The sequence below is a fragment of the Pleuronectes platessa genome, chromosome 6 (genome assembly GCF_947347685.1).
Source record: "Pleuronectes platessa chromosome 6, fPlePla1.1, whole genome shotgun sequence".
Taxonomy (NCBI): domain Eukaryota; kingdom Metazoa; phylum Chordata; class Actinopteri; order Pleuronectiformes; family Pleuronectidae; genus Pleuronectes; species Pleuronectes platessa.
The window spans coordinates 13,236,498-13,263,315 of record NC_070631.1 but is presented as its reverse complement, the minus strand read 5'-3'; the positions used below and the strand labels follow the sequence as shown (position 1 = coordinate 13,263,315).

Genomic DNA, 26,818 nt, shown 5'->3' with positions numbered 1-26,818 from the left:
GTTGCAGTTTAACTAATATGGACATTACTTTTTATACATGAATCAAATACAGCAACCAGGTCATTGCATTGTCTCAATGTAAATACTTAAAGTACCGTTGGTTCTTTTTTACAATCACTTATCGCTTGTGCATTATTTCTTATGCATCAATGTGCCCCACGTTATTTGGGATGCACATAACATGCACCCCACCCCATGGTGAGTTTGACAGATGTGAGCTTGAGAGATTTTTTTATTTTAAGGCTTTAAATATCATATTTATTTTTGTGTGGTTGTATACTGTGGGTGTTAGTTGAGAGACCTGTTGGCCCTTAAATGATATTGTATCTGTTATCTTTTCCCCACAGAAGGCCAGTTGCCCTTTATTAGTATAGACTGCATTGGTGCACAGAGGCTCAGGCGTTACACGGTTCACTTTTTGCACACTACCCAGAGTCATGGTGACTATCAGCTAGTGTCTGTGTGCTACGAAAACAAGCGCGGATACTCTGAGAATTAATACACCGACCGGATGAACTACTTCTTCGCTGAGACGGTGGCGGGTTAATAATTTGCCTGAACGAAAACTGAAACATCACTCGCAGTGTCACGTTAGACTCGTCCGACAATGATTCAGCGACTTATTATGCGTTTCTGCCTGCTGCTCAACTAACGGTAGCTAGCTTGCTAGCTAGCGCGTGCTACGGCTGTGTGTCAGAGGAACCGGGTCGGGACTCCGGACCTCAGCAAAGTACCGCTCGCTGGCTCCAGGTATTTGACACATACCGATGTGACTGTCGCTGGTCCGCAAGTGGTGTTTACCGCTTCCTTTTACTCGAAGCGGGGATGGTGCATGAGTGGGGAGTGCGGGCTTATTTTGCGGCCTGCGCAGCCCCGACCTAAATTAGTCAAGAGTCTGGCCAGGACAGCATGGTGAATCTGTGAGATTTGGGTTGACAGCTATGGCACAAGGGCTTGGAGCACTGGATATGCGGTTAGCTACATTTTAAACGTTTGTCGTTCATGACACACGTGGCTTGTTCGTGCTGACGTCTAAAGATCTGGTGGTATTCAAATGCTTTTAAGTATGTCGGGAGAAGATCGCTTGCTAACGTTACCGGTAGCTCAGTGCTAGCTGGTCAGGTGCTAACATCAACTCCGCAGCAAACATTACCGATCTAATATGTCTGTTCGTTTAGCGTCCCAGTGTATTCTGTTCGTCAGATGTGGTGTTGCCCGTTCACCGAGGAAAACCAGTCCCGTTTGTGACCAGTAACCGCAGTGCTACATGTGTATAGTGGCTTGTTAACGTTGGGTAAATAACGTTATGCTGTTAGCAAGGGTGACGTTAGCAGCTAGGTAGCTTTAACTTTAACCTGTTAGCGTCAATCCGCTTTAGATGACAAAGGGCAAGCAGCGAGGAGGCGATTTTTTTTTTAACATTTAGATATCGTGTGAATCTCAAGCACACAAAACGTAGGACCGAAGCTGCTGGCCATTAAATGCGGTGCGAGCCATTTTAATTAACTTTGTGTCATATGTTCAAGCCAGACACTAGCCAATGCTCTGCCTGGGTCTGCTTTGTGATTATCAGACCTGGCTAGATAACATTTGGTTTAGCTATCACCATTTGACCGATGATTGTGATCTGTCATTGGAAAATGCTCATACACCGCCCTCGTCCATTGGTAGAGTATTGTGTGAAAACTCTATAGTGAAGGCTGATTACTCTGATGTGTACTTGCTGTTTAAGTACGCACCAAGTCGATAAAGAGACAGCAAATCGTGGCAGCAGCAGCTCCGAGGCACTTCCGTGGCAACAGAAACTGCCACTGATTTTTAAAGGCAGTTGCCGCGATTGGAGGCCGCTGTCAGTAGCCACTGCTGCAGTCCTGTTTGAAGGCTGTTTGTGACTTATTCCCTGAGATTTATACATAGTTTCTGAATGTTTATCAGCGCTTTACTGTTCTGAGTACCAAGAATACTTGCTCTGTATTTGTCCACTTGTATTGCAAAACATGCTTGTATAAATGGCAGATTTATGTGTTATATTTGTAACGATTCAGCTTAAATGCTGTTAATGCTTTGTCTAGGTTCTGTGACATTGAGCTGAAGCTTGAAATCACACTGCTGCCAGGCTGCATTATGGCATGTGCCGTGGCAGCTCCTACCTTTTTGTTTTTTGAGGCATCTGCCTCTGTTGCCACACTAATCATCCAGATATATTGGTTTTCATCTGGAAAAAATGTTAACGTGTCTCTCTTTGCTGTTTTGTAACACATAACACCGAATACATTTATTCAGCCTAGAGAGAACATAAATATCTATGGACCAGACGGTCCTACCATTACTAAAACGTTGTTCGTTTTAGGTATTTCCATCTACTTTGGTACACTTGTAGTCAATAAATTGCAACATGAGCAGTGGCATCTCTTTGAATACCATCCTATGTAATATTAAAGGGATAAAAATCACAAGTTTTCCTTTGGCTTACTCGGAAACAGTATCAGTCACACTGCAGCTGCCTCTAAACAGTGTGAATGTCAATTTTATTTATATAACTCATTTAAAACAACTTGGTTGACCAAAGAATCCTGTTGATTTACAGTTTAACCTACAGCCTCCTTTTGAAACCATAATTTCTTGCAATTCAAGCATTGACTCACATGTATTAACACTGAAAAATCATCAGTATGTATTGGGGGAAGTGGGACACTATTGTTATATAATTATTTTCCATCATTTTTTACAGAAAACGTCACTGGAAAATGCTGTTAAGTGGGAATTGCCAACTTATTTTCTGTAAGTATATTTCATAGTTCAATCTGTGAATTATAATATCTGTATCTAAAGGCATGTATATTTCTAAGTCCACTATTTGGCTAATTTGCCCATTATAGATCTAAGTAGTTGTGTATTGTAACACATTTAGAAATTCAGCATCATGTGTTGCTTTTTGATATACATCAAATTTCTCAACAGGAACAACAAATAGAAAAATTGACAATGAAGGTCGACAGAAGCAAGTTAAAGAAAACTCCTACGGAAGCTGTAAGTATCCGTAATAATTCCTGTTTGATCATTCCTAGCCCCACCAGTCCATGATTTCCACATACTGTAGTTAGGCCTAGGTGCCCTAGCCAGGGTTGTATCTTTTACCAGTCTTTCCTTACAAGATGATGGCATACCAAAACCGCACTGATAGCAGTCATTTGCTAACTTTTGTAAGACTAAGCAGTGGTATAACCATTTTATTGTAAGTAACAACAATTTTTAACTGAAAGGGCAGCAGATCACAACACTGCTGAGACTTATATTTATACTCACATTGTGGGTCATCATGGTGTTTCCCTCTAGTGTGATTTTTACAGAGGAAATTTGTCACTTTATCACTAAACTGCTATACTGCACTATTCTGTGTTAGCAGAGGCATAGGTTGGTAAAGGCTCAGGTTGTCTGTGCTATCTGCTTGACTAACTTTTGCTCCTTCTGCATAAACAGCCTGCCGACTGCAGGATACTTATAGAGAAGCTCAAGGCATGTAGTGATGAGCAACTACTTGTTGAACTGCAGCACATCAAGACCTGGAATATTGGCAAGGTAAGACCAAAGGAAAAGACTGATTTCAGTTTTGTCTTACCTGCTGTGTGCTTTAAAATATCTTTACATATCACTCTAGAATGTGTAACTCTTTAGAGCAAAAGTGATGTGTATGTTTCTCATGATAGCAGATTGAACAGGTACAGAAGGGACGGAACAAGTTTGTTCAGTAGTTAATTGAAACAAAAGTACATGTAAAAAAAAAATGTGGAAGTGGGTCCTCCAAATATACTTTGTAAAATATACTTTGACTGTTAATAAACCTGATCATATTAAGTCAATGTATGGAACATTGATTAGTAGAAAGTGAATGCAGAGATATGGTATGCAATTTTTGATTTAATCCTGAATATTAATGGAGTGATAGTGGCCACATCTCAACGGAAGCACTGGATGCTGAACAGTGATTTGACTGATCACTGAAAATACTTTGTCCAACAGTGTGAGCTGTACCATTGGGTGGATCTGCTAGATCGCTTCGATGGCATCCTGTGCGACGCAGGCCAGACAGTGGAGAACATGTCATGGCTGCTGGTGTGTGACCGTCCTGACAATGGACAGCTCAAAGCATTGCTTTTGGCAGTACTCAACTTCACAGCTCTGCTCATTGAGTATAGCTTTTCTAGGCATCTCTACAGCTCCATAGAGGTAGGCCTGTACTTTGTACACTCTCAACCACGACTCTGCTTATGTGGACTGTGTATATGTCAGAGAGGATAAGGTAAAATAGCGCACTAACTGTAACCTTCTTTTATCTACCACTCTCATTCCCTTTGCAGCACTTAACCACCTTGTTAGCATCATGTGACATGCAGGTGGTACTGTCTGTGCTGAACCTGCTGTATGTGTTCAGTAAGCGCTCAAACTACATCACAAGACTAGGATCTGACAAAAGGACGCCCCTACTGGCTCGTCTGCAACACCTGGCTGAGGTCTAGTGAATGCTATTGTTTTCGTCTTGCAATGATTCCAGCTGTCAAGAGAAAGAACTGCATTGTTTAGTCTCTTTATCCTCTTTTGTAGAGCTGGGGAGGAAAGGAGAATGGCTTTGGTCTGGCTGAGTGCTGCAGGGATCTGCCTATGACAGTAAGAACTTTATGCATCAATCGCAAGTGTTCAGTAACTCTCTGTCAACTATTTACAGCTATAGCACTACTAGCTATGTTTATAATTAAGGTCTGTTAAATTTAATTTCAAATTAATTATATTAATTAACCACTATTTATAAATTCTCTTCCATTACTATGTTGCCCCCCTTTGGTCCATGAGCAGAAGTACCCTCCGAGTGCAACCACTCTGCATTTTGAGTTTTATGCCGAACCAGGCCCTGAGGTCAAAGTAGAGAAGAAGGTAAAGACCAAGACATAATAAAGTTATTATAAAATTTAATAAGCTGTGATTACTTGTTTTGATGGCTCAACATGCTAATTCTTTCTGAAATCTTGATTTTTTTTTTTCCCTGCAGACAAGTAGTAACACACTACACTATATTCACATCGAGCAGCTTGACAAGGTAGAGTCTGATTTATTTGTTATACTGTCTATAACAGCGGAAAAATAATACCAAGGCTTCTTCAGCTCACACCTGGTGTCCTTTAATTTCCCAGATTTCAGAGAGCCCATCTGAGATCATGGAGTCGCTGACAGTGATGTACAACATCCCTAAGGACAAACAGACCCTGTTGTTCACACACATTCGACTAGCCCATGGTTTTTCTAATCACAAGAAGAGGTTGCAGGCTGTGCAGGCCCGACTGCATGCTATCTCTATACTAGGTGAGTAGAAGCTCCATTCTTTAAGATAAAATGACAATGGTTTTGTCACAAGTTTTAACTGTTGAAATGTTCTGTTTCTTTCAGTGTATTCAAATGCACTTCAAGAGTCAGCCAACAGTATTCTGTATAATGGCTTGATAGAGGAGCTGGTGGATGTATTGCAGATTACAGACAAACAGCTTGTGGTAAGAAGCAGTTTGACTTTACTGCTACTACCCTGAAATCCAAATTAGCAGTTGCTTTGTCAGGGATCGTTTAAATTTCAGGATACTAATAACTAAATTTGATCTATTTTCTTCAGGATATCAAGGCAGCATCTTTGCGCACTTTAACCTCAATTGTCCATCTGGAGAGGACACCCAAACTTTCCAACATCATCGACTGCACCGGCACTGCCTCCTACCATGGCTTCTTGCCTGTGTTGGTGCGCAACTGTATACAAGCTATGATTGGTGAGAGTTCAGCCTCAAACTTTTGTGTAGCAGCTATGTGTATGAAGCACAAAACGTGTATGAATTGGAAATTTGCTGGTTAACCTTTTTGTTTCTTTTTCTAAGATCCTCTGATGGAACCCTACCCACACCAGTTTGCCACTGCACTCTTTTCATTCCTCTACCATTTGGCTAGCTATGATGCTGGAGGGGAAGCCCTTGTCTCATGTGGTATGATGGAAGCACTCCTGAAGGTATATCTTGATTCTAATATGTCATTCCCAATTGAATTTTCTTTTCAAAAAGATATTAACCATTTTGCAATCTTTTTGATTTGCAGGTGATCAAGTTCCTGGGTGATGAGCAAGACCAGATCACCTTTGTGACTCGAGCAGTACGGGTTGTGGACCTCATCACCAACCTTGACATGGCTGCCTTTCAGTCCCACAGCGGCCTTTCCATTTTCATCAGCAGGCTAGAGGTTGGTTCTGCACTGGGCCTGTCTATTCAGAACAAGTCAGCCTAAAGCAATAAACTCACTGAAACCTCTAGCATACCTCCGGACTAACTTATCTGTTCATCACTCCTTTCATCACTTTGTGTACTTAGCATGAGGTGGACCTGTCAAGGAAAGAGTGCCCTTTTGTCATCAAGCCAAAGATTCATAGGCCTAGCTCAAATGTGGAGTCCGAGGACATGGACACCGACATGGAGAGTAAGTCACTATGAACCCATGAAGGGATCTCACCATCAGAAATGATAAATCTATGAATTGAGGTCATAATTAAACCATGGTTTCCATGGATATTGCAGAGCTATACATAATCTTTACTATTGTATTAATCTCCCACATTATGTATTGTCAGTGTCAGAAGTAGCCATGGAGAGCAGCCCCGGACCTTCAACATCATCAGGCTCCAAACCAGAGGCAGATCAACGATCACAGAGCAGCGGCGCTAACACACCTCGTGCAGGTACACACAGCATAGACAGAAGAAACAAATACATGTATTTATTGGATTCTATCATCACAATGGCTCTGTCTGTATAGGTATGCAGTGCATCCCCCAGAGGGCAGCTTTACTAAAGTCGATGCTAAATTTCTTGAAGAAAGCCATCCAGGACCCTGCCTTTTCCGATGGTATCCGACACGGTGAGTCATTGGCATCTTCTCACTTATTCTGTTGATGAATTCAATAACGAGTATTAAAGTCATATTGATTATATGCATTTAGATTTTATCTGACAGTTTCCTCTAGATGGATTCTTTTCATTATGTACATTTTGACTGTCGGCATCCTATTTTTGTCTAAAGTAATGGATGGGTCCCTGCCTACCTCACTCAAGCACATCATCAGTAATGCAGAATATTATGGCCCTTCACTCTTCCTCTTAGGTGAGTACACAGTAGCACCTCAGAAAACCCCCCAGAAAAAAAGAATTGAATATGATGACATTTCACTGTCTGCATAACTGTACAAAATAAGCTTTGGTTATGATTTTAATTTATCTTTTCCCCCCCTCTCTTGTCTCTGTCTTTAGCAACGGAGGTTGTGACAGTCTTTGTGTTCCAGGAGCCATCCCTGCTCTCCTCTTTGCAGGATAATGGTCTTACTGATGTCATGCTGCATGCCCTTCTCATCAAAGATGTGAGTTTTCTGAGTTGCACTTCTTCAGATTTCCTCATTTACACTATTTAGTTTTATAGTTGGTTGACTTGATAGATTCAATTTTCATTGCTGTAGTATAAATGCTAGAAGACATTTGTTGTAATGTAGCATTAGACACTAAATTTTAATATTTGGTGAGAACCTCCATGTCTTCATGCTGCCTATCTTGTGGTTATTCAGCTTTGGTTCAGTTTTGAAAAAAAGAAAATGCTTAGATAACGTGCAAGTCGACCTGTGGTTTCTGTAAACCACTGGCTGACCCAAGTCAGAGTCGGGCATGATGTGTAAGCATCCTGTCATTGTTTTTCTCTCCAGGTTCCTGCTACTCGCGAGGTGTTGGGATCTCTCCCCAATGTGTTCAGTGCTCTGTGCCTGAATGCAAGAGGCCTGCACTCCTTCGTTCAGTGCCAGCCATTTGAGCGCCTCTTCAAAGTGCTTTTGTCCCCTGACTACCTGCCTGCTATGCGACGGCGACGCAGCTCTGACCCGTTGGGTGAGTTGGACTGATGGGGCTGTGTTATTCCGATATTCCTATATATGCAACCTGCTTGAGTGAATGACATGTTCTGTGTTTGGCATCAGGTGACACTGCATCCAACTTGGGCAGTGCTGTGGATGAGCTCATGAGACACCAACCAACTTTGAAGACTGATGCTACCACTGCCATTATAAAGGTAATGTACCCTTTTACATAAGAGGCACTTTTAAATAATATCGAGACGTGATTTGGCAAAATAATAAAAGGTACTTTGGTGTTACAGTTACTGGAGGAGATATGCAACTTAGGTCGGGCCCCTGAGTACATCTGCCAGAAACCTTCGATCCAGAAGGCAGATGGCACTGTAGCAGTGCCACCTGCACGCTCCAGTCACGCTGCTGAAGAAGCGTCTAGTGAGGATGAAGAGGAAGAAGACGCCCTCCATACCTTCAGCCAGCAGCAGGGGGAGCCAGAGAGCAACAGACAGTCAGTGCCACTTGAACTGTATGACGATGAGTTCATAACACAATTGAATAGAGCAACAACTCTTTGCAAACGTACATTTTTTGTAGTCAGTTGTAAATATTAAATCAGTAGTTGGGATTTTGATGATTTATTGATTCTTGCAGGGTTGTGGGCACTGAGGAGCGAATACCCATTCCTCTCATGGATTATATTCTGAATGTGGTGAGTGTTGATTGTTTGACAGTTTAAGCATTGGTTTGGGTATGTTCCGAAGTTGTACTAGCAGTGTTTTGCATTACAGTCATTGTTTTGTGATGCTTTCCAGATGAAGTTTGTGGAGTCTATTCTAAGCAACAACACCACAGATGACCACTGTCAGGAGTTTGTCAACCAGAAGGGGCTGCTGCCTCTGGTCTCTATTCTGGGTTTACCTAACTTGCCCATAGACTTCCCCACCTCTGCTGCCTGCCAAGCAGTGGCTGGTGTCTGCAAGTCCATATTGGTAAGCAGACCAGAAATCTCACTGTCGTGATTTTTTTTTCTTACTGCCTTGTATTGCTTTATCTGAAAAACATAATTGCCATTTTGAGTGCTAAACTTTAGCTAAGTAACTAATTTCAATCTGCTTTCCCCTGGGCAGTTAAGTTATAAATATTTCTAAGTTTGTTGAATTCCCCCCCCTAAATTCACTAAATTCTCTCCCTGTTAGACTCTTTCTCATGAGCCTAAGGTACTCCAGGAAGGCCTGTGCCAACTGGACAGTATTCTGACGTCTCTAGAGCCACTTCACCGACCTATCGAGGTGCCTGGTGGGTCTGTGCTTCTCAGAGAACTGGCTAACGCGGGCCATGTCACCGACGCTACGTTATCAGCCCGTGCAACACCTCTTCTTCATGCACTTACCGCAGCACATGCCTACATCCTCATGTTTGTCCATACTTGCAGAGTTGGTCAGGTAAATATAAATGTATATTCTTACAAAACTGAAATGTTAACCCCTAACCTTTTTGTAATAACTTGATTCCACAAGTTGATTGCCGCCCATCTAATGTGATTTCTAAACAAAACGTGCTACGTCAACAATAGTGTAAAGGGAACAAATATCTATGCAGCCAATTATCTGGTGTTATTTATTTGAAATTAATTTATATCAATTTGTAGTAAGTATGTTTTAATTGTAAGAATTACCCTTTTTATAGCAAGTGTTTATTTCTAGGATTTAATCTATTCTTCTTAACCCTTGATTGTGATGAATGGTCAGTTGTATAAAAGTTACAATTAAGAACCAGTTCCTGAGAATTAATGATAATTGTATTTTCTTTGTCAAGCTGTGATGGGGTCTTTTTAATTTGTGATCAATATAGGTTCAGCATTTCTGAATGTAACATTTGTCTTTTTCTGAACAGAGTGAGATCAGGGCAATCTCAGTCAACCAATGGGGCTCCCAGCTTGGATTGAGTGTTCTCAACAAGCTCAGTCAGCTTTACTGCTCTCTGGTGTGGGAGAGCACTGTGCTGCTGTCCCTCTGCACACCCAACAGGTGAACCTTTTATCCTATATCGTCTTTATTTTAACGGCACAGACAAATCTTGCCTTCTTAACACCTCTTGCCCTTCTCTAACAGCCTGCCACCAGGATGTGAATTTGGCCAGGCTGACATGCAGAAACTTGTGCCCAAAGAAGAGAAGCCTTCTAGCAGCACTGCAGCACCTACTGCCTCTGGCTCCAGACGAACTGGTAAGATAACATGAACTTAAACTAAATACATCAGTGTCATATAATGTTTCTGGAAAATTTTACACACTTTAAATCTACTACCTTAATCTAGCAGAAACTGAGACGACGTCTGTGGATGCATCTGCTGGTGGACTGTTGGAAGGCATGGGCCTAGATGGGGACACCTTAGCTCCAATGGAGACAGACGAACCCACTGCAACTGACCCTAAGGTCAAATCCAAGCTTACCCCAGCTATGGCAACCCGCATCAAGCAGATTAAACCGCTTCTCTCTGGTGAGATAATATTCATAACACACATTTGTATGCGTTTTCATATTTTAAGTGATTATTCAAAACCAAGAATGAGTCTAACTTGCCTTTCACTTTCTTGTGACATTTCCAGCTTCATCTCGGCTTGGTAGGGCTCTGGCTGAGCTCTTTGGCTTGCTGGTGAAGCTGTGTGTGGGCTCTCCAGTCCGCCAACGCCGCTCCCACCATGCCACAAGCACTGGTACTACCCCCACACCTGCTGCCCGGGCCACTGCCTCCGCTCTGACCAAGCTCCTCACCAAGGGTCTGAGCTGGCAGCCCCCACCCTACACACCCACCCCTCGCTTTAGGTAAGAACAGACTATTCCTATCACGTACATTCCATTTTTCTCCAACGTACACTGTACACTGGTTACATGAAGTGTGCTTTTTTTTCCTGGCAGGCTGACATTCTTTATTTGCTCAGTGGGCTTCACATCTCCCATGCTGTTTGATGAGAGAAAGTATCCCTACCACCTCATGCTGCAAAAGTTCTTTTGCTCTGGGGGGCATGATGCCTTATTTGAGTAAGTCCCGCTATGTGTCGTTACATGTCAAAACATCAAATGTTGTTTGGTGCTATCCAAAATATTCTAATTTATTGGTTGGTTTGCTTTTGTATAGGACATTTAACTGGGCCCTGTCAATGGGTGGGAAGGTGCCAGTGTCTGAGGGTCTGGAGCATGCTGATCTACCAGATGGGACAGGAGAGTTCCTTGATGCCTGGTTAATGCTGGTGGAGAAGATGGTGAACCCAAGCACTGTTCTGGACTCACCCCACTCCCTACCAGCTAAAATGCCCGGAGTCACACCCACTATGCCCCAGTTCAGCGCCCTGCGGTTCCTCATAGTCACCCAGAAGGTCAGCGTCAACCTGCCCTATGGTATTCATATGAGTGTCCTGCTGCTAGCAAGTAGAACTTGCGAGTTTGTTTTCAACATGGGAAGTCATCATATACAATACATGGCAGTCTAGTGGTTTAACTGGCAGACACGGACAGGAAAGATGGACACTACGATTGCTCCTTGCTCTCTTTTCAGAGAGATTTTTCCTTTGCTACAATCCTTTTTTAACACGAAGACAATGTTAAGCGATCTATAAATATAAATGGGACAGTATCCATCGGTTAATTTAAACTGTTGTAAACATAGTTAATATTTCCCTGTTGAAATGGAACAAACTCTAACATGCACATTATTATACAAACCTCTGCGTTTGAGTATTTTCCTCCCAGGTATAAGAATTTGAGGCTTTGCCATGGATTTATAATAATAATTTAAAATTAATTAATTTTAGTTTTAATAATAGTTGCCTTTCAGAGCACTCAAGGTCACCTAACAAGGCACAACAAAAAACAATGTCAGAATTATAAATAAAATGGATAGTGAATAAAACATGTAGTTTGGCCAAATGGGACACAATTAAACTGTATATGCCACTTTAAAAAGATGAGTTTGGAGATGGGATTTGAAAATAGAAAGACTCAATGTTAGTAATGTCTGGTGGGAGGGAGTTTCAGAAGTGGTGAGCAGAGCGGCGGAAAGCTTTAAAACCCATGGTTGTCTGAAGGGCAGGTGGTACAGTGAGGTGGATGGAGGAATAATACCTGAGGGTGTGTCAATGTGCAATATACTATTATTATAATACCTTCTCTTCCTCATCAAGGCTGCATTCACATGCATCCGCAGTTTGTGGAATAGGAAGCCGCTGAAGGTGTATGGAGGCAGGATGGCTGAATCCATGCTGGCCATCCTCTGCCACATCCTTAGAGGTGAGCCGGTTATCCAGGAGCGCCTGACCAAGGAGAGAGAGGGGACAGTGCGTGCGGATGAGGAAGGCTCTTCTTCTACTACTACTACTACTACTGCGACTACTACTACTACTACGACTACTACTTTGGCCCCCACCGGGGCCCCTGGAGCATCAACAACAGCTGGAGAGGTACCAGCACCGACTGTACCAGCTGTTGGGGGGCCAGCAGGAGGATCAACTGATGAGTCAACCAATCCCACCCCCCGCCGTGAACCCCAGGTCAACCAGGCGCAACTTACACAGGTTTGTACGAAATGTATCTAGACTATTTTGTCAATTTTAGATAGAAAGAAATATAATCATAAATATTGAAAATTAAAGAAAAAAGTATACAAAAAACAACTGGGGACAGATAACATACATCAGTAATTTCATCCTTCATTTTGGTATTACATTATTTTGGTATTGTTTGTAGATTGACTGGAAGCTTTTCCTACTTTGGTTTATTCATGCAGCTTTGTCTATATTTTCAGCTTCCTTTGCCATTAAAGATGGCGATTTAAACAGCACAGGTTTACTGCATAATTGCATATCAAGTGGGCCATATGAACATGAAGCGAAAACAGGGTTTTTCTGTTAAACAATCTTGTACCCCCGAAATACCCCATGCACTGAATCGGTGGCCACCGTTTGTTATGTAACAGAAAGATATAGAGGGAGACAGTTGTGCTCATAGCTCTTTCAATCAGAAAGCGTGAAAGAAATATCCATATCCTGGCCCCCGTTTTTTTGGGCCCTTTCTTCATGACACCTCTGTTTACTCTGTAATGATGACTTCCTCTTTTGTGTTCTGCTTTAGTTGATGGATATGGGTTTTTCAAGAGAACATGCCATGGAGTCCCTCCTGAACACCAGCACCATGGAGCAGGCCACAGAATACCTACTTACACACCCCCCTCCACTTCTTAGTGGAGCAGTAAGGGTAAGAGTTCATGAACAGCTATGGACATTTGTTGCCAATTTCAGAAGTTATCTCATGTAGCTGACAAGTTTACTCTTACTCTTCTAGGACATGACTATGTCTGAGGAGGATCAGATGATGAGGGCTATTGCCATGTCACTTGGGCAAGAGGTCAGCATGGAGCAGCGTTCTGACTCTCCTGAGGTGCGTCCCTCTCATTGCGCAAATTACATCTGTGAAACTGTTTTGCTACAAATCATCTGTTGTAGGGCTGCACGATATTTCCAATGTATCATCCTCATGTCATCACCATGCGTGATATACGTATCGCATTAGACTGCTGTCAATGTATTGAGAGCCAGAGGAGATGACGCAGTGCAAATGATAGACTCAGAGAGGAGCAGTAAATTGCTGACGGAGCCAGTATGAACTGTAACGGTCCAAACGTGTATGAAAACACCCTAAATTAACACTGTAAGTGGACTTAGTGGCCCTATTGACCGGGCAGCGCACCTTCTCCTCGGGCTGTGGAGCTGTCCATGGTCCCTGCATCCGTAGCCAGGGACTGTTTACGTTTATTTATCGAAAGTCATCGCGATATTCAACAAGGTTATCGCAAGTACTCCTAATGCAGCCCTAATCTTTTGCTATATAAAATGAAAATAACTTAATTGAACAGTTTGAGATTATGGTTATTTTTTGTGACTTAGGAAGCAGCACGTCGGCGTGAGGAAGATGACAGGAGAGCAAGGGAGCGGGCAGAAGAGGAAGAGGCCCGCTGCTTAGAACGCTTCATGGAGGCTGAGCCGCTGGATCCCCAGGAGCTGCATACATTTACTGACTCCATGCTGCCTGGCTGCTTCCATCTCCTGGATGAGCTGCCTGACACAGTCTACAGACTCTGTGACCTGCTGATGACTGCCATCAAGAGGAGTGGCCCAGAATACAGAGATCTCATCCTTGGTCAGGTTGTTCACCAGGTGAGCGGATGAATGCATGTTAAAATCATTTTAGCTTTTTGGATCGTACTATATGTATATAGAGACAATGAGTGTATATGTGAATGTATATAGAAACAATGAGGGCTTTTGAATGTGTTTCATTTAATTTTTAATCTTAAATCAAGGCATTGGTCAATTACACAACTCATGCTTAGCTTAAATATCTTAGTGAGAGTAAAAAATGCAGATTTCCCTTCAGCATACAATTCATATTTGTGTCATTTGTAATTAAGTTATTTAAGAGTAAATGTTCAAATTAAATACCTGATCTTATCTTCACATCAACTTGTTTGTACCAGTCTAATTGCATTCATGTTGTGTGTGTGTAGGTGTGGGAGGCAGCAGATGTGCTGATCAAGGCGGCTGAGCCTCTGACAACCAGTGACACAAAGACAGTGTCTGAGTGGACTAGACAGATGGCCACACTGCCCCAGGCCTCAAAGCTCGCAACACGAATTCTGCTGCTCACATTGCTCTTTGAGGTAACAGAAACACACCCATAGAAAGTTAAAGCCTTGTAATGTCATTCTTAGAGGATAAAATAATAGTTCATCTACAATCCACTATTTATCATTTGTTTTCTGCCTTGAAAGGAACTGAAGCTGCTGGGTGCCAGAGTGGTGGAGAACAGTGGGATTCTTGATTTGCTGATTAAGCTGCTTGAGGTTGTGCAGCCCTGTCTGCAGGCTGCTAAAGAACAGAAAGACATCCAGACACCAAAGTGAGTTTCACCCAACACACCAATCTTCTCTTGTTCTCATCTCATCATTAAAGATCAAATTTTTGTGTTATGTATTAACATGATTTTTTTGCAGGTGGATCACCCCAGTACTGTTGATCATTGACTTCTATGAGAAGATGGCAGTCTCTTCAAAGCGCAGAGAACAAATGAACAAGGTACTAAGTTGCAGTGTATTATACTATAGTATTATACTAACTATTTAGACCTAGTTATAAGCATAAGTATAGACAACTACTTAGCAATAGAGTTAAAAGTCTGTCATATTTTTGTAAGTTGGTACTTAGTGGCGCATATGATATTTCACTGAAATGAAGTCATTGTAAGGTGTTGTAATCTCATGCAACTCTTTGTACACATTTCCAATTCTCTCAACCTTATAGTATCTCCAGCCCAATGGAAATAACTGGCGATGGTTTGATGATCGCTCTGGCCGTTGGTGCAGTTACAGTGCATCAAACAACAGTACCATCGACTCAGCATGGAGGGCTGGGGAAAGCAGTGTCCGCTTCACAGCTGGACGCCGTAGATACACTGTGCAATTCAACACCATGGTGCAGGTATATACAAACACAATCATCTTTCAGAGAAACACAATCAACTGCCAGAGAATATAAAGAACTTTAAAAAATAGCTTAATTTCATGGTTGATTGTCTTCAGTAGAGATTTTTGATAATAATTCCACACCTTTGACAGGTAAATGAGGAGACCGGTAACAGGAGGCCAGTGATGTTGACTGTCCAGAGAGTGCCACGCATACCCAAGCCTGCCAAGTCTGGTAGCATTACCGACTCTGAGAGAGAAGAGGCAGAGAAGAGCAAAGCAGAGGAAACTCAGACTGACCTAGACTCGGGGGCAGCAGTGGAGATGAGTGCTCCAAAGGATGATTCCAGCCAGCTGAAGGAGACCACTACAGGCCCCTCGCCTGCCCCAGAGTCGGATCACTCTCAGAGCACAGATATTGTTGTACAAGGCCTGAGTGAAGACATGACCACCGTTCTTATTCGGGCCTGTGTCAGTATGATTAGTGTTCCTGTGGACCCAGACACCCTCCACGCCACATTGCGGCTGTGTTTGCGCCTGACACGCAATCATCACTATGCTATGATGTTTGCTGAGTTAAAGAGCACACGGATGATTCTGGGGTTGACGCAGATCTCCGGCTTCAATGGCTTCACCCCACTCGTTACTCTGCTGTTCAGACACATCATTGAAGATCCAGCCACACTGCGGCACACCATGGAAAAGGTTAGTCTAATCACAATTTTTCAGTAGTTATAGATGCTTTCGGGTAATATTTTATCAGCAATTTGTTATTGCTGAATGACATTTTTTGAATAATAGCTTTAAGTTGATGAATAACAAAAACACTTCCTCAAAACTGTTGCAATAGGTTGTGAGATCAGCTGTGACCAGTGGAGCAGGCAGTACCACCTCAGGTGTGGTTTCAGGCAGCCTTGGTTCCAGAGAAATCAATTACATTCTTCGTGTCCTTGGCCCGGCCGCCTGCCGTAATCCTGAATGCTTTGCTGAAACCGCCAGCAATTGTGTCCGCATTGCTCTGCCTGCACCACGTGGAGCTGGCACTGGTGAGTATGCAAGCTAATAGGCGCTAGAAGTAACATTTGGTCATACTTTAAATGGGTTCAACAGATTTATTTAGCTCTTAAATTGTGTCTCGATATTTCAACGCCTATAAACACATACTGCATCTTTCTCTACAGCGTCTGATGATGAGTTTGAGAACCTTCGAATTAAGGGGCCCAATGCAGTGCAGCTTGTGAAGACCACTCCTCTGAAACTCTCCCCCTTACCTGCTATTCCTGACACTATCAAGGAGGTCATCTATGATATGCTTAATGCTCTGGCTGCCTACCACGCGCCCGAAGAACGTAAGGAATGCTAACAAGATCCTGACAACTACCGATTCAATAAGTGCATATGTATTTTTAATGAAAGTAGGCATTTGACCATTCCAACTAAGTGTTTGCTTTTGTGTGATGCACAGCGGAGCGTCCAGAAGAACGTGCAGCAGTTGTGCCTGGTGGTCAAGACCTGTGCCAGATATTGCAGGATGTTGGTGATGACGTTTACCAGCAATACCGACTCACCCGGCAGGGTAGCGACTTCGACTCCCAGTCTGCTTTCCATATCAATGTGAGTCTACATGACATGTAGTCCAGTTAATCTTGCATATTAAAACATGACATGTATTATCTCATTGAATAATAGAGCCGTGTCTCTTTGTCACAGACTCAAGTGTTTGCTGCTGATGGAGCTGTGGCAGAGTCTTCTCAGTCTGGCACACCACAAGGAGAAGGTGAGACTAACTATTTGTTTTAATACAATACAGGTTTAAAGTAACTGCACTTGTATGAAACCCTTATCTCTCCTCGTACTGTTTGATTAGCTGTCAGTCTGCTTTCTTACGGTAATTTATGGCAAAGCAGTATATGGAACGGTAAAAGCGATAACAGCGTGTAGCCAGTTAGTCAGTCAATAGTTTTTCTGTTAATTCAACTGTTTTAGCTCGCCAACATAGTAATTATATGAACGTGCCAAAGCAAAATGCATTAATATTTCTCTGTTTCATTCATTGTTAAGGTATTGTGTTTTCAGCCCTAAATAAACAGTTCAAATGTGCTCCACACATGTGTAAAATACTTTTTAAAGTATTGCTTGATTTGGGTTATCTTTTATGCAAGACCGTCCCCCATATTGTTATGTGATCGGTACATGATATGTATAATCTATCATTCTGTTTCTCAGCCTCTACACCAGAAGAGATGCGGGAGGAGAAGAAGGAACAGGAGGGAGAGAAAGGCACAAGCTCAGATGAGGGTAAAGCAGCCAAGGTAAAGGCAAGTAAGCCTTTGATGCCAACCTCCACCATCCTCAGACTGCTGGCTGAACTGGTGCGCTCCTATGTTGGCATCGCCACATTAATTGCCTCCTACTGCTACACTGCTGGACAGTCCGAACTTATTAAGGAGGTGGGTAGTTAAAATTGTGTCAACCATTCACATCTCTATTTTATTGCATTAATTTATGTTTATCCTAACACTTTTCACCACCCTACCTCCTAACAGGATTGCAGTGTTCTAGCCTTTGTACTGGACCACTTGCTGCCCCACACCCAGAATTCAGAAGACAAGGACACCCCAGCCCTGGCACGTCTCTTCCTTGCAAGCCTGGCAGCTGCCGGCACAGGCACTGATGCCCAGGTAGCCCTTGTCAATGAGGTGAAGGCGGCCTTAAGTCGTGCACTGGCAATGGCAGAAGGCACCGAAAAGCACGCCAGGTAAACAACATCAAAAATATTGAAAATATAAACCACGATTGATTAATAATTTCCATGGATGTGAACAAACCCACACTCAATGTCTGACTTGCCGCATCTTTTTCACAGGCTTCAGGCAGTGATGTGCATCATCAGCACCATCATGGAATCATGCCCCTCCACATCCAGCTTCTATAGCACAGCAGCAGCCAAGACGCAACACAACGGCATGAACAACATCATAAGGCTTTTCCTTAAGAAAGGACTGGTTAATGACTTAGCCCGTGTGCCTCACAGCTTGGATTTGTCCAGGTATGATTACACCATATTCATTTAAATAAAATTACTAGACTGGGGGCCTTTGCATTACAAAAAGTGATTTCTGGATTAAGAAGTTAAACGGGCCCCTATGGTGCATGTCCTAATGATCCATCCATGTTAACTAGTATATCATTTTCTTCATGCCTGTTGGTGCATTACTCTAAACCCTGGCTTTCCCAAATCACCATTTTGAAACTTATTAAGCCAGACATCACAAAACGACAATCGATCTTGAGGGCATAGTTCTGTTTCATAATCATATTGGCTTTGCCAAAATTATATTGTGACATAAAATCTGAAGAAAATGGCTCGACATTTTTCCTCTATATCATTTAGTCCCAACATGGCCAACACAGTGAATGCTGCCCTGAAGCCTCTGGAGACTCTATCCCGTATTGTGAACCAGCCCAGTAGTCTGTTTGGGGGCAAAGGAGGCTCAAGCAAGAACAAGACGGAACATGATACTGTGGGCACCGCCAGGGACAGCAACAGCAACACTCAAGGTATTGAGTCAGATGAGGTATTTCCAGACTCTAGATCCAGGGATTGCAAATGTGTCTTGCTGATGTGTGACATGTATTCCAGGAGAGTCTGGTGAGGCAGAGCCAGTAGAGGGCAGCCACAGGGTGCAGGGAACAGACACTGACCTGATGGATGGAGAGACGGAGGGAGACACTGTAGTAATCGCTGGTCAGCCAGAGGTTCTCAGCACACAGGCTATGCAGGTGATTGACATTTTATTACATGCAATACTCTGCAACTGTAATTCTGTAACTGCTGTAATTACTGGCCATAACATAAAAGCAAATATGACCCAAGGTATTTTTGCATCATTCCCTGTGCTTTTAGGTAGAGAATGAGTTGGTGGACCTGATTGATGAGCTCCTGGAAAGAGATGCTGGCACTGTCAACAGCACTATTATAGGTAAGTCACCTATAGATTAGGTAGATGGTAAAGAAAAGGTTTGAATAGTTAGGTTCAAAACCACAAATCCTCTGTGGTATAGATGCTTAATACAAAAAACATAATTTAAGTGTTATCATGGATGTTCATAATGAAGTTAAATAAAATGTTAACTAACAAGAACCATTTATGACCAATTAATATTAATATGTTCTGTCAAACAGTGGGACGAAGCGGTGAAGATGAGTCACAAGAGGATGTTTTGATGGATGAGGCCCCTTCAAATATAAGCCAGACATCCACTCTTCAGGCAAACCGGGAAGGTAAGACCTTCCCTTAAAAGATCACAACTTTAAAGACCAACAACTGCACAGTTGTCGTCTTTTTTCCGATTCAAGGGTCTAAGGATGGAAGTTGTTGTTATGCTTTACCAATTATTAAGCCCCTTGTGGAACATTTGTTATATATTTTTAATTTTGTAATATATATAAGATTTGACTTGACTGGGACTGACAACTTCTCAATATACTGTATATACTATAACAACTGTGTGGTTCTCTCTTCCATCAGACTCTATGAACATCCTGGAACCAGAGGATGAGGAACACACTCAGGAGGAAGATTCTAGCGGCAGCAATGATGATGAAGACAGTCAGGATGAGGAGGAGGAGGAAGAAGACGAGGAGGAGGAGGAGCAGGTATGACTTAATGCATTCAGGTTAAGTAAACATTTTTTTCTTCTAGCTCATCCTTTAAACTGACGATATTACTGCTACTCTCCCTCAAGGATGATGAAGAAGGAGACGAGGATGATGACGATGAAGGTTCAGAGATGGAGTTGGACGAGGACTTCCCTGACATCAATGCCGCACCTCACATCCGCTTTGAAAGGTTTGACCGAGACGATGACCTCATCATAGAGTTCGACAACATGTTCTCCAACAACGGTATGCAGCATCATTTAGAACCAACAATTACTATTGTCAAATTAATTGTAGTTGATTATTCACCCACAATCTCAATTTGAATAAAAAAATGTCTTCACACAACAAAATACCTTTTTGACAGCAGACATTCTGACTTGTCATAGCAGAGTGGAAAATCTTTTGTTAATAATTGCTCAGTTGCTGCAAGTGTTGCCGTAAGCCATGCCGGTGTGCCAGCATGCACAGTACCAGGACCCTCGAACTAGCTCACCTAAAGGAATTACCATTGTTTTAAAGTTATCAATCACACGTGTGCCTTTCCTGCTAAATGAGGCAAAATCTCTGCGGTTGAAAAAGGTCTGTCAGATAGTAAGTGGCTGTGCCCCCCTAATGTCTGCCTACTGTTTTCTGTTTTCCATCAGCTGACATCCCTCCTTCCCCAGGGAACATCCCTAGCTCCCATCCACTGATGGTGCGCCATGCTGACCACGGTTCCCTCACCCTAGGCGTGGCAGGCACAAGCAGCCGCCTAGCCCAGGGCATGGGTCGCAGTCAGCGGACACTCCGCCAGCTCACTGCTAACAGTGGACATACTATCCATGTCCACTACCCTGGCAATCGCCAGCCTAACCCACCATTAATTTTGCAAAGGTGAAAGCATGTTATTTTAGTGGCTTTGTTAAACAATATGTTTTGCGACATCTGCTTTGAGCAATATTACCATTTAAAATATCTGTTCATCTTCTACTCCCTTCTTTAGATTGTTGGGTCCCAGTGCTGCAGCAGACATTTTACAGTTGTCCAGCTCTCTGCCTCTGCAGTCTCGCGGCCGTGCCCGCCTTTTGGTTGGAAATGAAGACGTGCACATCATTGCTCGCTCTGATGATGAGTTGTTGGATGATTTTTTCCATGAGCAAAGCAGTACTGGGGGCCAAGCAGGTGAGTTTGCCCTAATCCAATGGTTTTTTTTTTTTTTTAGGGTTAAGTATTTGCACGAATTTGTAACCATTTTTTTCACTGCTCTCTAGGCACCCTCTCCAGTATTCCCACTGCCTTAACTAGGTGGACAGATGAGTGTAAAGTGCTCGACGCTGAGAGTATGCACGACTGTGTCGCAGGTAAGTTTGTTGAAGATTAATATCATAATGTGTTACAGTATTGCAGGGGTTTCCCTACAGATGTAGATAGACCTTTTTAATTTATAGCCCAAGCCAAGGATGAGTTATAACGTCTGTTTGCTTTCAGTTGTGAAGGTGCCTATCCTGCAGCATCTAGAGAGTCTGCGTGATGAGGAACTGGAAGAGCGTAGAGAAAAGAGGAGGAGGCAGCTGGCGGAGGAAGAGGAGTCGAAGCAAAATGAGAAGAGGGCCTCTGGAGCAGAACAGGCCAGGGAACAGAGCCTGCAGGTTAATAAATTATATATTTGCTTACTAGGAATACTTTTTAGACATACAACTTTGAGGAGGTCAGTTTATTTGCTAATGTCTGGTCTTGTTTTTGTCCGTAGGGTTCGGGATTAGGGACAATTAATGGTGGAGAGAACACTGCAGGTACTGAAATTTATATATAAAAATAATTTAAAAAAAAATACATAAATGTATCTTTCTTGATGTTCAAATTATCCAGCCTGTCTAAAATGGACACATCACAGTGATGAGCATCCAGAGGCAAGTTGCCACCGAAGCGTGCTGTGGGATGAGGTAGTAGTTTGTATAGTTTTAGGATCACACCAGATCTGGGAGATAACTATACAGTCTACTGTCTTTCCTATAGCAACGCCATACCAGCTCGGCAACTTCATCGGCTACAAGGAAATCCACTCCTAACTATCAAACTCATCTGTAATTAACAGTGCTTTCTTAAGTACCCAACTCCACATATTAAAATTGTATCTCAGGTGTTATTCTGTATGTATGTATCTTTTGTGGAATTGTTATTCTACACGTGGCTGTGCTGTGGTGAGGTAGTAAGTTGTGTTGTTGTTGGGGATCAGGATTGTGCACCCCGTTCAGGAGATAACTATACAACTTACTGCCTTCCTCAGCATTGGCTATTGCCGTCTGTGAAGATAATGTTCGGCACTGTTAACAATTGGTTACTATCTTGCATCGTGAAAATGTTTTCATAATTGTTAAATAATTAAGAGCCCAGTTAAACATTGAATATTAGTAGCCATTAATAACCTCTGAAAAAAGATACTCACTTGGAACAATTATTTAGCATAAATTTCAGAACAAAAATCTATAAACCAGTAATCTTTAGTTCATGAAAGTATAAAAACTGTACTTCTGTCTTCACACGTTTTTTGTATGGATCTTACAGAGGGTGAGCAGGCTCAGGGTGGCACAGTGTCATGTCTGGACCCACCCAGGGTCTCGGACGGTTTCCTCACTGCTCCCCCATCTGGAGAGGTCACCCCCACAACATCTGCTCCTCATGAGCAGGCTCTAGTCTCCTTGGAGACTGCGATCAGTCAGCAGGTCCACCAGCCAATCGCTGACCTGCTATTGGCTGAGTCGCATGGCAGCTCACTGGCTGCTCTGGCAGGGGCAGGCCTTCCACCTTTGGCGGCAGCTGACAGACCCAACAGTGAAGCGGAGGCATCTCAGATGGAAATGTCCCCAGCACCCACAATCGGTGAGAGAGTCGGTGGAGGAGGAGGAGCGTTGGATGAAGGCAGGGAAGGTAGATTAACTTTGAAAACTCTCTTAATACAGACTGGCCAACAGTGAGGACAAGCATCTGTAATAAGAATGTTGTTGATCTTGGTCGAAACTAGATCCCTCCTAAAAAAGTTCTGACCACTGAAAAACGAATCAGTGACCCATGGAACTTTACTACAGTGCATTTAGAGTTGTTTCCTCACCCTTGCCCTTAATGATTTTATTTGAACCTTTTACTTTTTCTCAGCCTCCCTAAGTCCAGACATCGTGGAGACCTCAGAGCCTGCAGTAGTGGGTGTGTCACAACTGGAAGGGTCTCCCATGGATACCAGCAGCCCTGCCTCTGCCACTCAGGAAGAAGCTGCTCCCATCCCTGCCCAGTCCACCCAGCTCTCTCAGGAGCTTTCTGGTAGTGGGGAGAGTGGACTGACTGACAGGCAGACGGATGCAGAGACGGGGTGTGTAGCTTGATTTCTCACCCAAGGCACATTAAAATCAATACCATGTTTTCTTTTTTATCTCTTAGATAACAATAAAGGTTAGTTAGTGATTCGTACTGCCCTCTCTTTGCCAGCATATGCAGAACATGCTTTAGTCTCAGGCAAAACAAATTAAATAAATTCCAAATTCATTACTCCAGCTGGTTGCCCTGTCTGTGCGTCAAATACATTTTATCCCTTTTGACTGTTTTTAAGAATATTTAGTTCCTGAACCAAAATAAAACAATGATATGGTTCAGTTAAATCTGCCCCAGGGATTGTAAGCACATTAACAATGTGTAAATCATAAATATTTCATCACACACACTTTTGCTGACTGATAATCTTTTTTAATTTTATGTTGACAGCCCGACTTCTGTGTCATCCCTTGGGGAAATGATGCCCAGGAGTGACAGTGCTGACAGCCAGTCTCAGGCCATTCAGGAAGAGCCCCTCCCATCAACCAGCAATGAGGAGGAGGACCCACTTGCAGGTAGACTTAATTGCTACCCTTATTATTTTTCATTTAAATTTCTAGCAATATAAAATCTCATAATGTAGTGATGTTTTTTACCTTGGCAGGCATCAGTCTGCCAGAAGGTGTGGATCCCTCTTTCCTGGCAGCTCTTCCTGAGGACATCCGCAGAGAGGTGCTGCAAAATCAGCTTGGGATCAGACCACCCTCCCGTCCTCCTGTTACCACCAGCCTGCCTTCCTCTACTCCACCTGTACTCGGAGGACCAGGGATTACAGAAGTCAGCCCTGAATTCCTGGCGGCCTTGCCACCTGCCATCCAGGAAGAGGTAAGAGACTTCTCAAAAAATGAAAGATCACAGTAGACTAAAGGCTTAAATTATTAAAAAATAATTTAAAAAGATTCAGATTTGCATTTCTGTTATTAAACATGCAATTGGTCAACTTAGGTTCTTGCTCAGCAACGGGCAGAGCAGCAGCGCAGGGAGCTATCCCAGCAGCCTACACAGGGGGACACACCTTTGGATCCAGTCACCTTCATCCAGACGCTGCCTTCAGAGCTCCGACGTAGTGTCCTAGAGGATATGGAGGACAGCGTGTTGGCTGTGATGCCCCCAGATATTGCTGCTGAAGCCGCCGCGTTGCGTAGGGAGCAAGAAGCACGTCAGAGGCAACTGATGCATGAGAGGCTGTTTGGTCATAGCTCTTCTTCAGCCCTATCAGCCATCTTGCGCTCACCAGCCTTCACAAATCGGTTAGGGAGCAATCGTGGCGTCCAGTACACTCGGCTGGCTGTGCAGAGAGGAGCCACATTTCAGATGGGGGGAGGAACTAACCACAGGTGAGATAAGATGTTTACCACTTGAGAATCCAAATGCTTTTCAAATTTTTTGGTTTGATCCCCAAAAAACTACCTAAATTTAGGCATTAGAAACTCAAGAAAAGTCTTTTTTTTTCTAGATATTCTTGATAAACCATTATTGATAGATGATGAACTGAATGTGTTTTGCCTTGTTTCCTCAGACCTTCCAGTTCTAGCGTAGACTCCTTGTTGCGTCTGCGCGGTCGGTTGCTGCTAGACCACGAGGCCTTGTCCTGCCTGCTGGTTTTGCTTTTTGTGGATGAACCGAAGCTTAACACCAGCCGTCTGCACCGTGTGCTCAGGAATCTCTGCTACCACTCTCAGACACGTGGATGGGTCATTCGCAGCCTGTTATCCATCCTCCAGCGCAGCAGCGAAAGTGAGGTGTGTGTTGAGTCCTCGCGTCTCGAGGACTCCCGTGGTAAAAGGAGCATCCAGGGAAGCTGTGGAGGAAAAGGTTCCGCTACGTCCTCCCTCTCCTCTTCCTCCTCTTCTTCATCATCCTCATCATCCTCCTTAGAGTTACTGAACAGGGTGGAGTCTCGCAGCTCTAACCAGCTTTCCTGGCTCTCTGTTTCTATGGACGCAGCTTTGGGCTGCAGGACAAACATTTTCCAGATTCAGCGAGTATCGGGTAGGAAACATGCTGACCGTCACTCAGGTGGGGGCTCTGCAGGATCTGGAACACTGGGAGGACTTTCAGGGGCTGCTGCAGGTGTCACATGTGCAGGAGGTGGAGGCTCCACTGTTCACATCCACCCGCAAGCTGCTCCGGTGGTCTGTCGACACGTGTTGGACACACTTATCCAGCTAGCTAAGGTGACAGTCCAGCTTTTTTCATCCACCCCTGACACATAATTGATTACATATTCAATTCTAATAGTTAATTAATTTGATTAAGTTTGTTTCCTGTCTACCCCCTGCAGGTGTTCCCCAGCCACTTCACACAGCAGCGGTGTAAGGATCTTTCGGCATCGTCTTCTGACCTGGACGCTCGTCTTTGTCTGGGATCCGCCGGGGTACTGGGTGGAATTGGGAACTCCAGGTCAGGGACGCAGTCTCAAAGCAACCCCGGCCCTAATGTCTCCAACACACAGAACTCCTTTGGCTCCTCTGCTATTAATCCCCAGTCCCTCGGCATTTCCACTGATTTTTGGGACCTGCTGGTCAAGTTGGACAACATGAATGTCAGTCGCAAGGGCAAGGCCTCTATGAAGACCGTGCCTCTGGGGGGCAGTGCAGAAGCTGAGGGGGCCCAGTTCAGCTTGGAGACGTCCCCTCTAGGCCAGCTGATGAACATGCTGTCTCACCCAGTAATCAGACGGAGCTCCTTGCTCACTGAAAAGCTGCTACGCCTGCTTTCCCTCATATCCATTGCCCTGCCTGACAATAAGGCCACGGAGGTGCCTGCTGGACACCCCGCCCCACAGGCTTCCCATGTGGCAACCAACTTAGGAGCCACAGCTGCAGTCACAACACAGGGCACTGTATCTGTATCTGTGGGCTCTACCCAGCCAATTGTGGCAGGCCTAGGGACCTCTTTGGGAGCTTCAGTCCAGGGTACATCCTCGGGGAGTGTAACAGCCTCCCAAACATCCTCTACAACAATCTGTATACCCACATCCACTGGAACAACCTCTACAGGTAATTATTTATTCTAAAATACGATGTTATCTGTTCATTTAAACATTAAATTGTCAAATTGATTTTTAGAAGATAATGATGTACAGTTTGGGGGGGTTCCAAAATAGGGAAACAGAGGGGCACTCTTACCAGTTCAGAGAGTGACAACAAGATGGCCTCCAGTGGACTCACAGAGAAACAGCTTCAACTCTCTGTGGAGGTATGGAAAAGTTGAAAACTGTTTCTGCCATGCTGTCGTCCTGAAATGTGTGAATTTCCATTACTGCTCATGGAACTATGAGCAGAGCAGGAATGGCATGAATTGTATCAACGTTAAGTCATCGTTAGTTGTATGGGTGGACACAGTATTATGACTGGATTGTGACGTCCATTAATCAAAGACCAG

At 43.5% G+C, this 26,818-nt stretch overlaps 1 protein-coding gene across 14 annotated transcripts in view; it reads left to right on the top strand.

Moving 5' to 3' along the window:
• huwe1 (HECT, UBA and WWE domain containing E3 ubiquitin protein ligase 1) overlaps positions 1 to 26,818 on the top strand; it is a 36,357-nt gene that overhangs the window by 3,048 nt on the left and 6,491 nt on the right. For 5 of the 14 annotated variants that reach the window (XM_053424300.1, XM_053424306.1, XM_053424294.1 and 2 more), the window contains 65 exons: positions 2,732 to 2,781; positions 2,962 to 3,030; positions 3,481 to 3,579; positions 4,021 to 4,227; positions 4,359 to 4,511; positions 4,603 to 4,665; positions 4,852 to 4,929; positions 5,045 to 5,092; positions 5,187 to 5,355; positions 5,440 to 5,540; positions 5,657 to 5,807; positions 5,913 to 6,040; positions 6,127 to 6,267; positions 6,396 to 6,501; positions 6,653 to 6,760; positions 6,838 to 6,939; positions 7,102 to 7,182; positions 7,329 to 7,435; positions 7,772 to 7,949; positions 8,039 to 8,130; positions 8,218 to 8,438; positions 8,564 to 8,621; positions 8,725 to 8,901; positions 9,109 to 9,354; positions 9,806 to 9,939; positions 10,024 to 10,136; positions 10,228 to 10,410; positions 10,520 to 10,736; positions 10,830 to 10,952; positions 11,050 to 11,287; positions 12,092 to 12,481; positions 13,038 to 13,160; positions 13,248 to 13,343; positions 13,850 to 14,119; positions 14,470 to 14,622; positions 14,734 to 14,861; positions 14,956 to 15,037; positions 15,263 to 15,439; positions 15,577 to 16,128; positions 16,274 to 16,469; positions 16,605 to 16,772; positions 16,889 to 17,037; positions 17,113 to 17,200; positions 17,650 to 17,873; positions 17,970 to 18,181; positions 18,290 to 18,472; positions 18,818 to 18,984; positions 19,067 to 19,206; positions 19,331 to 19,406; positions 19,610 to 19,708; positions 19,956 to 20,083; positions 20,173 to 20,332; positions 20,734 to 20,962; positions 21,072 to 21,250; positions 21,340 to 21,429; positions 21,557 to 21,717; positions 21,819 to 21,861; positions 22,634 to 22,996; positions 23,222 to 23,432; positions 23,822 to 23,946; positions 24,036 to 24,256; positions 24,377 to 24,768; positions 24,951 to 25,608; positions 25,716 to 26,433; positions 26,520 to 26,632. In XM_053424300.1, the coding sequence (XP_053280275.1) occupies positions 2,986 to 3,030; positions 3,481 to 3,579; positions 4,021 to 4,227; positions 4,359 to 4,511; positions 4,603 to 4,665; positions 4,852 to 4,929; positions 5,045 to 5,092; positions 5,187 to 5,355; positions 5,440 to 5,540; positions 5,657 to 5,807; positions 5,913 to 6,040; positions 6,127 to 6,267; positions 6,396 to 6,501; positions 6,653 to 6,760; positions 6,838 to 6,939; positions 7,102 to 7,182; positions 7,329 to 7,435; positions 7,772 to 7,949; positions 8,039 to 8,130; positions 8,218 to 8,438; positions 8,564 to 8,621; positions 8,725 to 8,901; positions 9,109 to 9,354; positions 9,806 to 9,939; positions 10,024 to 10,136; positions 10,228 to 10,410; positions 10,520 to 10,736; positions 10,830 to 10,952; positions 11,050 to 11,287; positions 12,092 to 12,481; positions 13,038 to 13,160; positions 13,248 to 13,343; positions 13,850 to 14,119; positions 14,470 to 14,622; positions 14,734 to 14,861; positions 14,956 to 15,037; positions 15,263 to 15,439; positions 15,577 to 16,128; positions 16,274 to 16,469; positions 16,605 to 16,772; positions 16,889 to 17,037; positions 17,113 to 17,200; positions 17,650 to 17,873; positions 17,970 to 18,181; positions 18,290 to 18,472; positions 18,818 to 18,984; positions 19,067 to 19,206; positions 19,331 to 19,406; positions 19,610 to 19,708; positions 19,956 to 20,083; positions 20,173 to 20,332; positions 20,734 to 20,962; positions 21,072 to 21,250; positions 21,340 to 21,429; positions 21,557 to 21,717; positions 21,819 to 21,861; positions 22,634 to 22,996; positions 23,222 to 23,432; positions 23,822 to 23,946; positions 24,036 to 24,256; positions 24,377 to 24,768; positions 24,951 to 25,608; positions 25,716 to 26,433; positions 26,520 to 26,632 (11,331 nt within the window). In that variant the 5' untranslated portion in view covers positions 2,732 to 2,781; positions 2,962 to 2,985. Of the gene's footprint in view, positions 1 to 406; positions 751 to 2,731; positions 2,782 to 2,961; positions 3,031 to 3,480; positions 3,580 to 4,020; positions 4,228 to 4,358; positions 4,512 to 4,602; positions 4,666 to 4,851; positions 4,930 to 5,044; positions 5,093 to 5,186; positions 5,356 to 5,439; positions 5,541 to 5,656; positions 5,808 to 5,912; positions 6,041 to 6,126; positions 6,268 to 6,395; positions 6,502 to 6,652; positions 6,761 to 6,837; positions 6,940 to 7,101; positions 7,183 to 7,328; positions 7,436 to 7,771; positions 7,950 to 8,038; positions 8,131 to 8,217; positions 8,439 to 8,563; positions 8,622 to 8,724; positions 8,902 to 9,108; positions 9,355 to 9,805; positions 9,940 to 10,023; positions 10,137 to 10,227; positions 10,411 to 10,519; positions 10,737 to 10,829; positions 10,953 to 11,049; positions 11,288 to 12,091; positions 12,482 to 13,037; positions 13,161 to 13,247; positions 13,344 to 13,849; positions 14,120 to 14,469; positions 14,623 to 14,733; positions 14,862 to 14,955; positions 15,038 to 15,262; positions 15,440 to 15,576; positions 16,129 to 16,273; positions 16,470 to 16,604; positions 16,773 to 16,888; positions 17,038 to 17,112; positions 17,201 to 17,649; positions 17,874 to 17,969; positions 18,182 to 18,289; positions 18,473 to 18,817; positions 18,985 to 19,066; positions 19,207 to 19,330; positions 19,407 to 19,609; positions 19,709 to 19,955; positions 20,084 to 20,172; positions 20,333 to 20,733; positions 20,963 to 21,071; positions 21,251 to 21,339; positions 21,430 to 21,556; positions 21,718 to 21,818; positions 21,862 to 22,633; positions 22,997 to 23,221; positions 23,433 to 23,821; positions 23,947 to 24,035; positions 24,257 to 24,376; positions 24,769 to 24,950; positions 25,609 to 25,715; positions 26,434 to 26,519; positions 26,633 to 26,818 lie in introns of those variants that run through there. The other 9 variants (XM_053424296.1, XM_053424308.1, XM_053424302.1 and 6 more) reach the window with 9 other exon arrangements.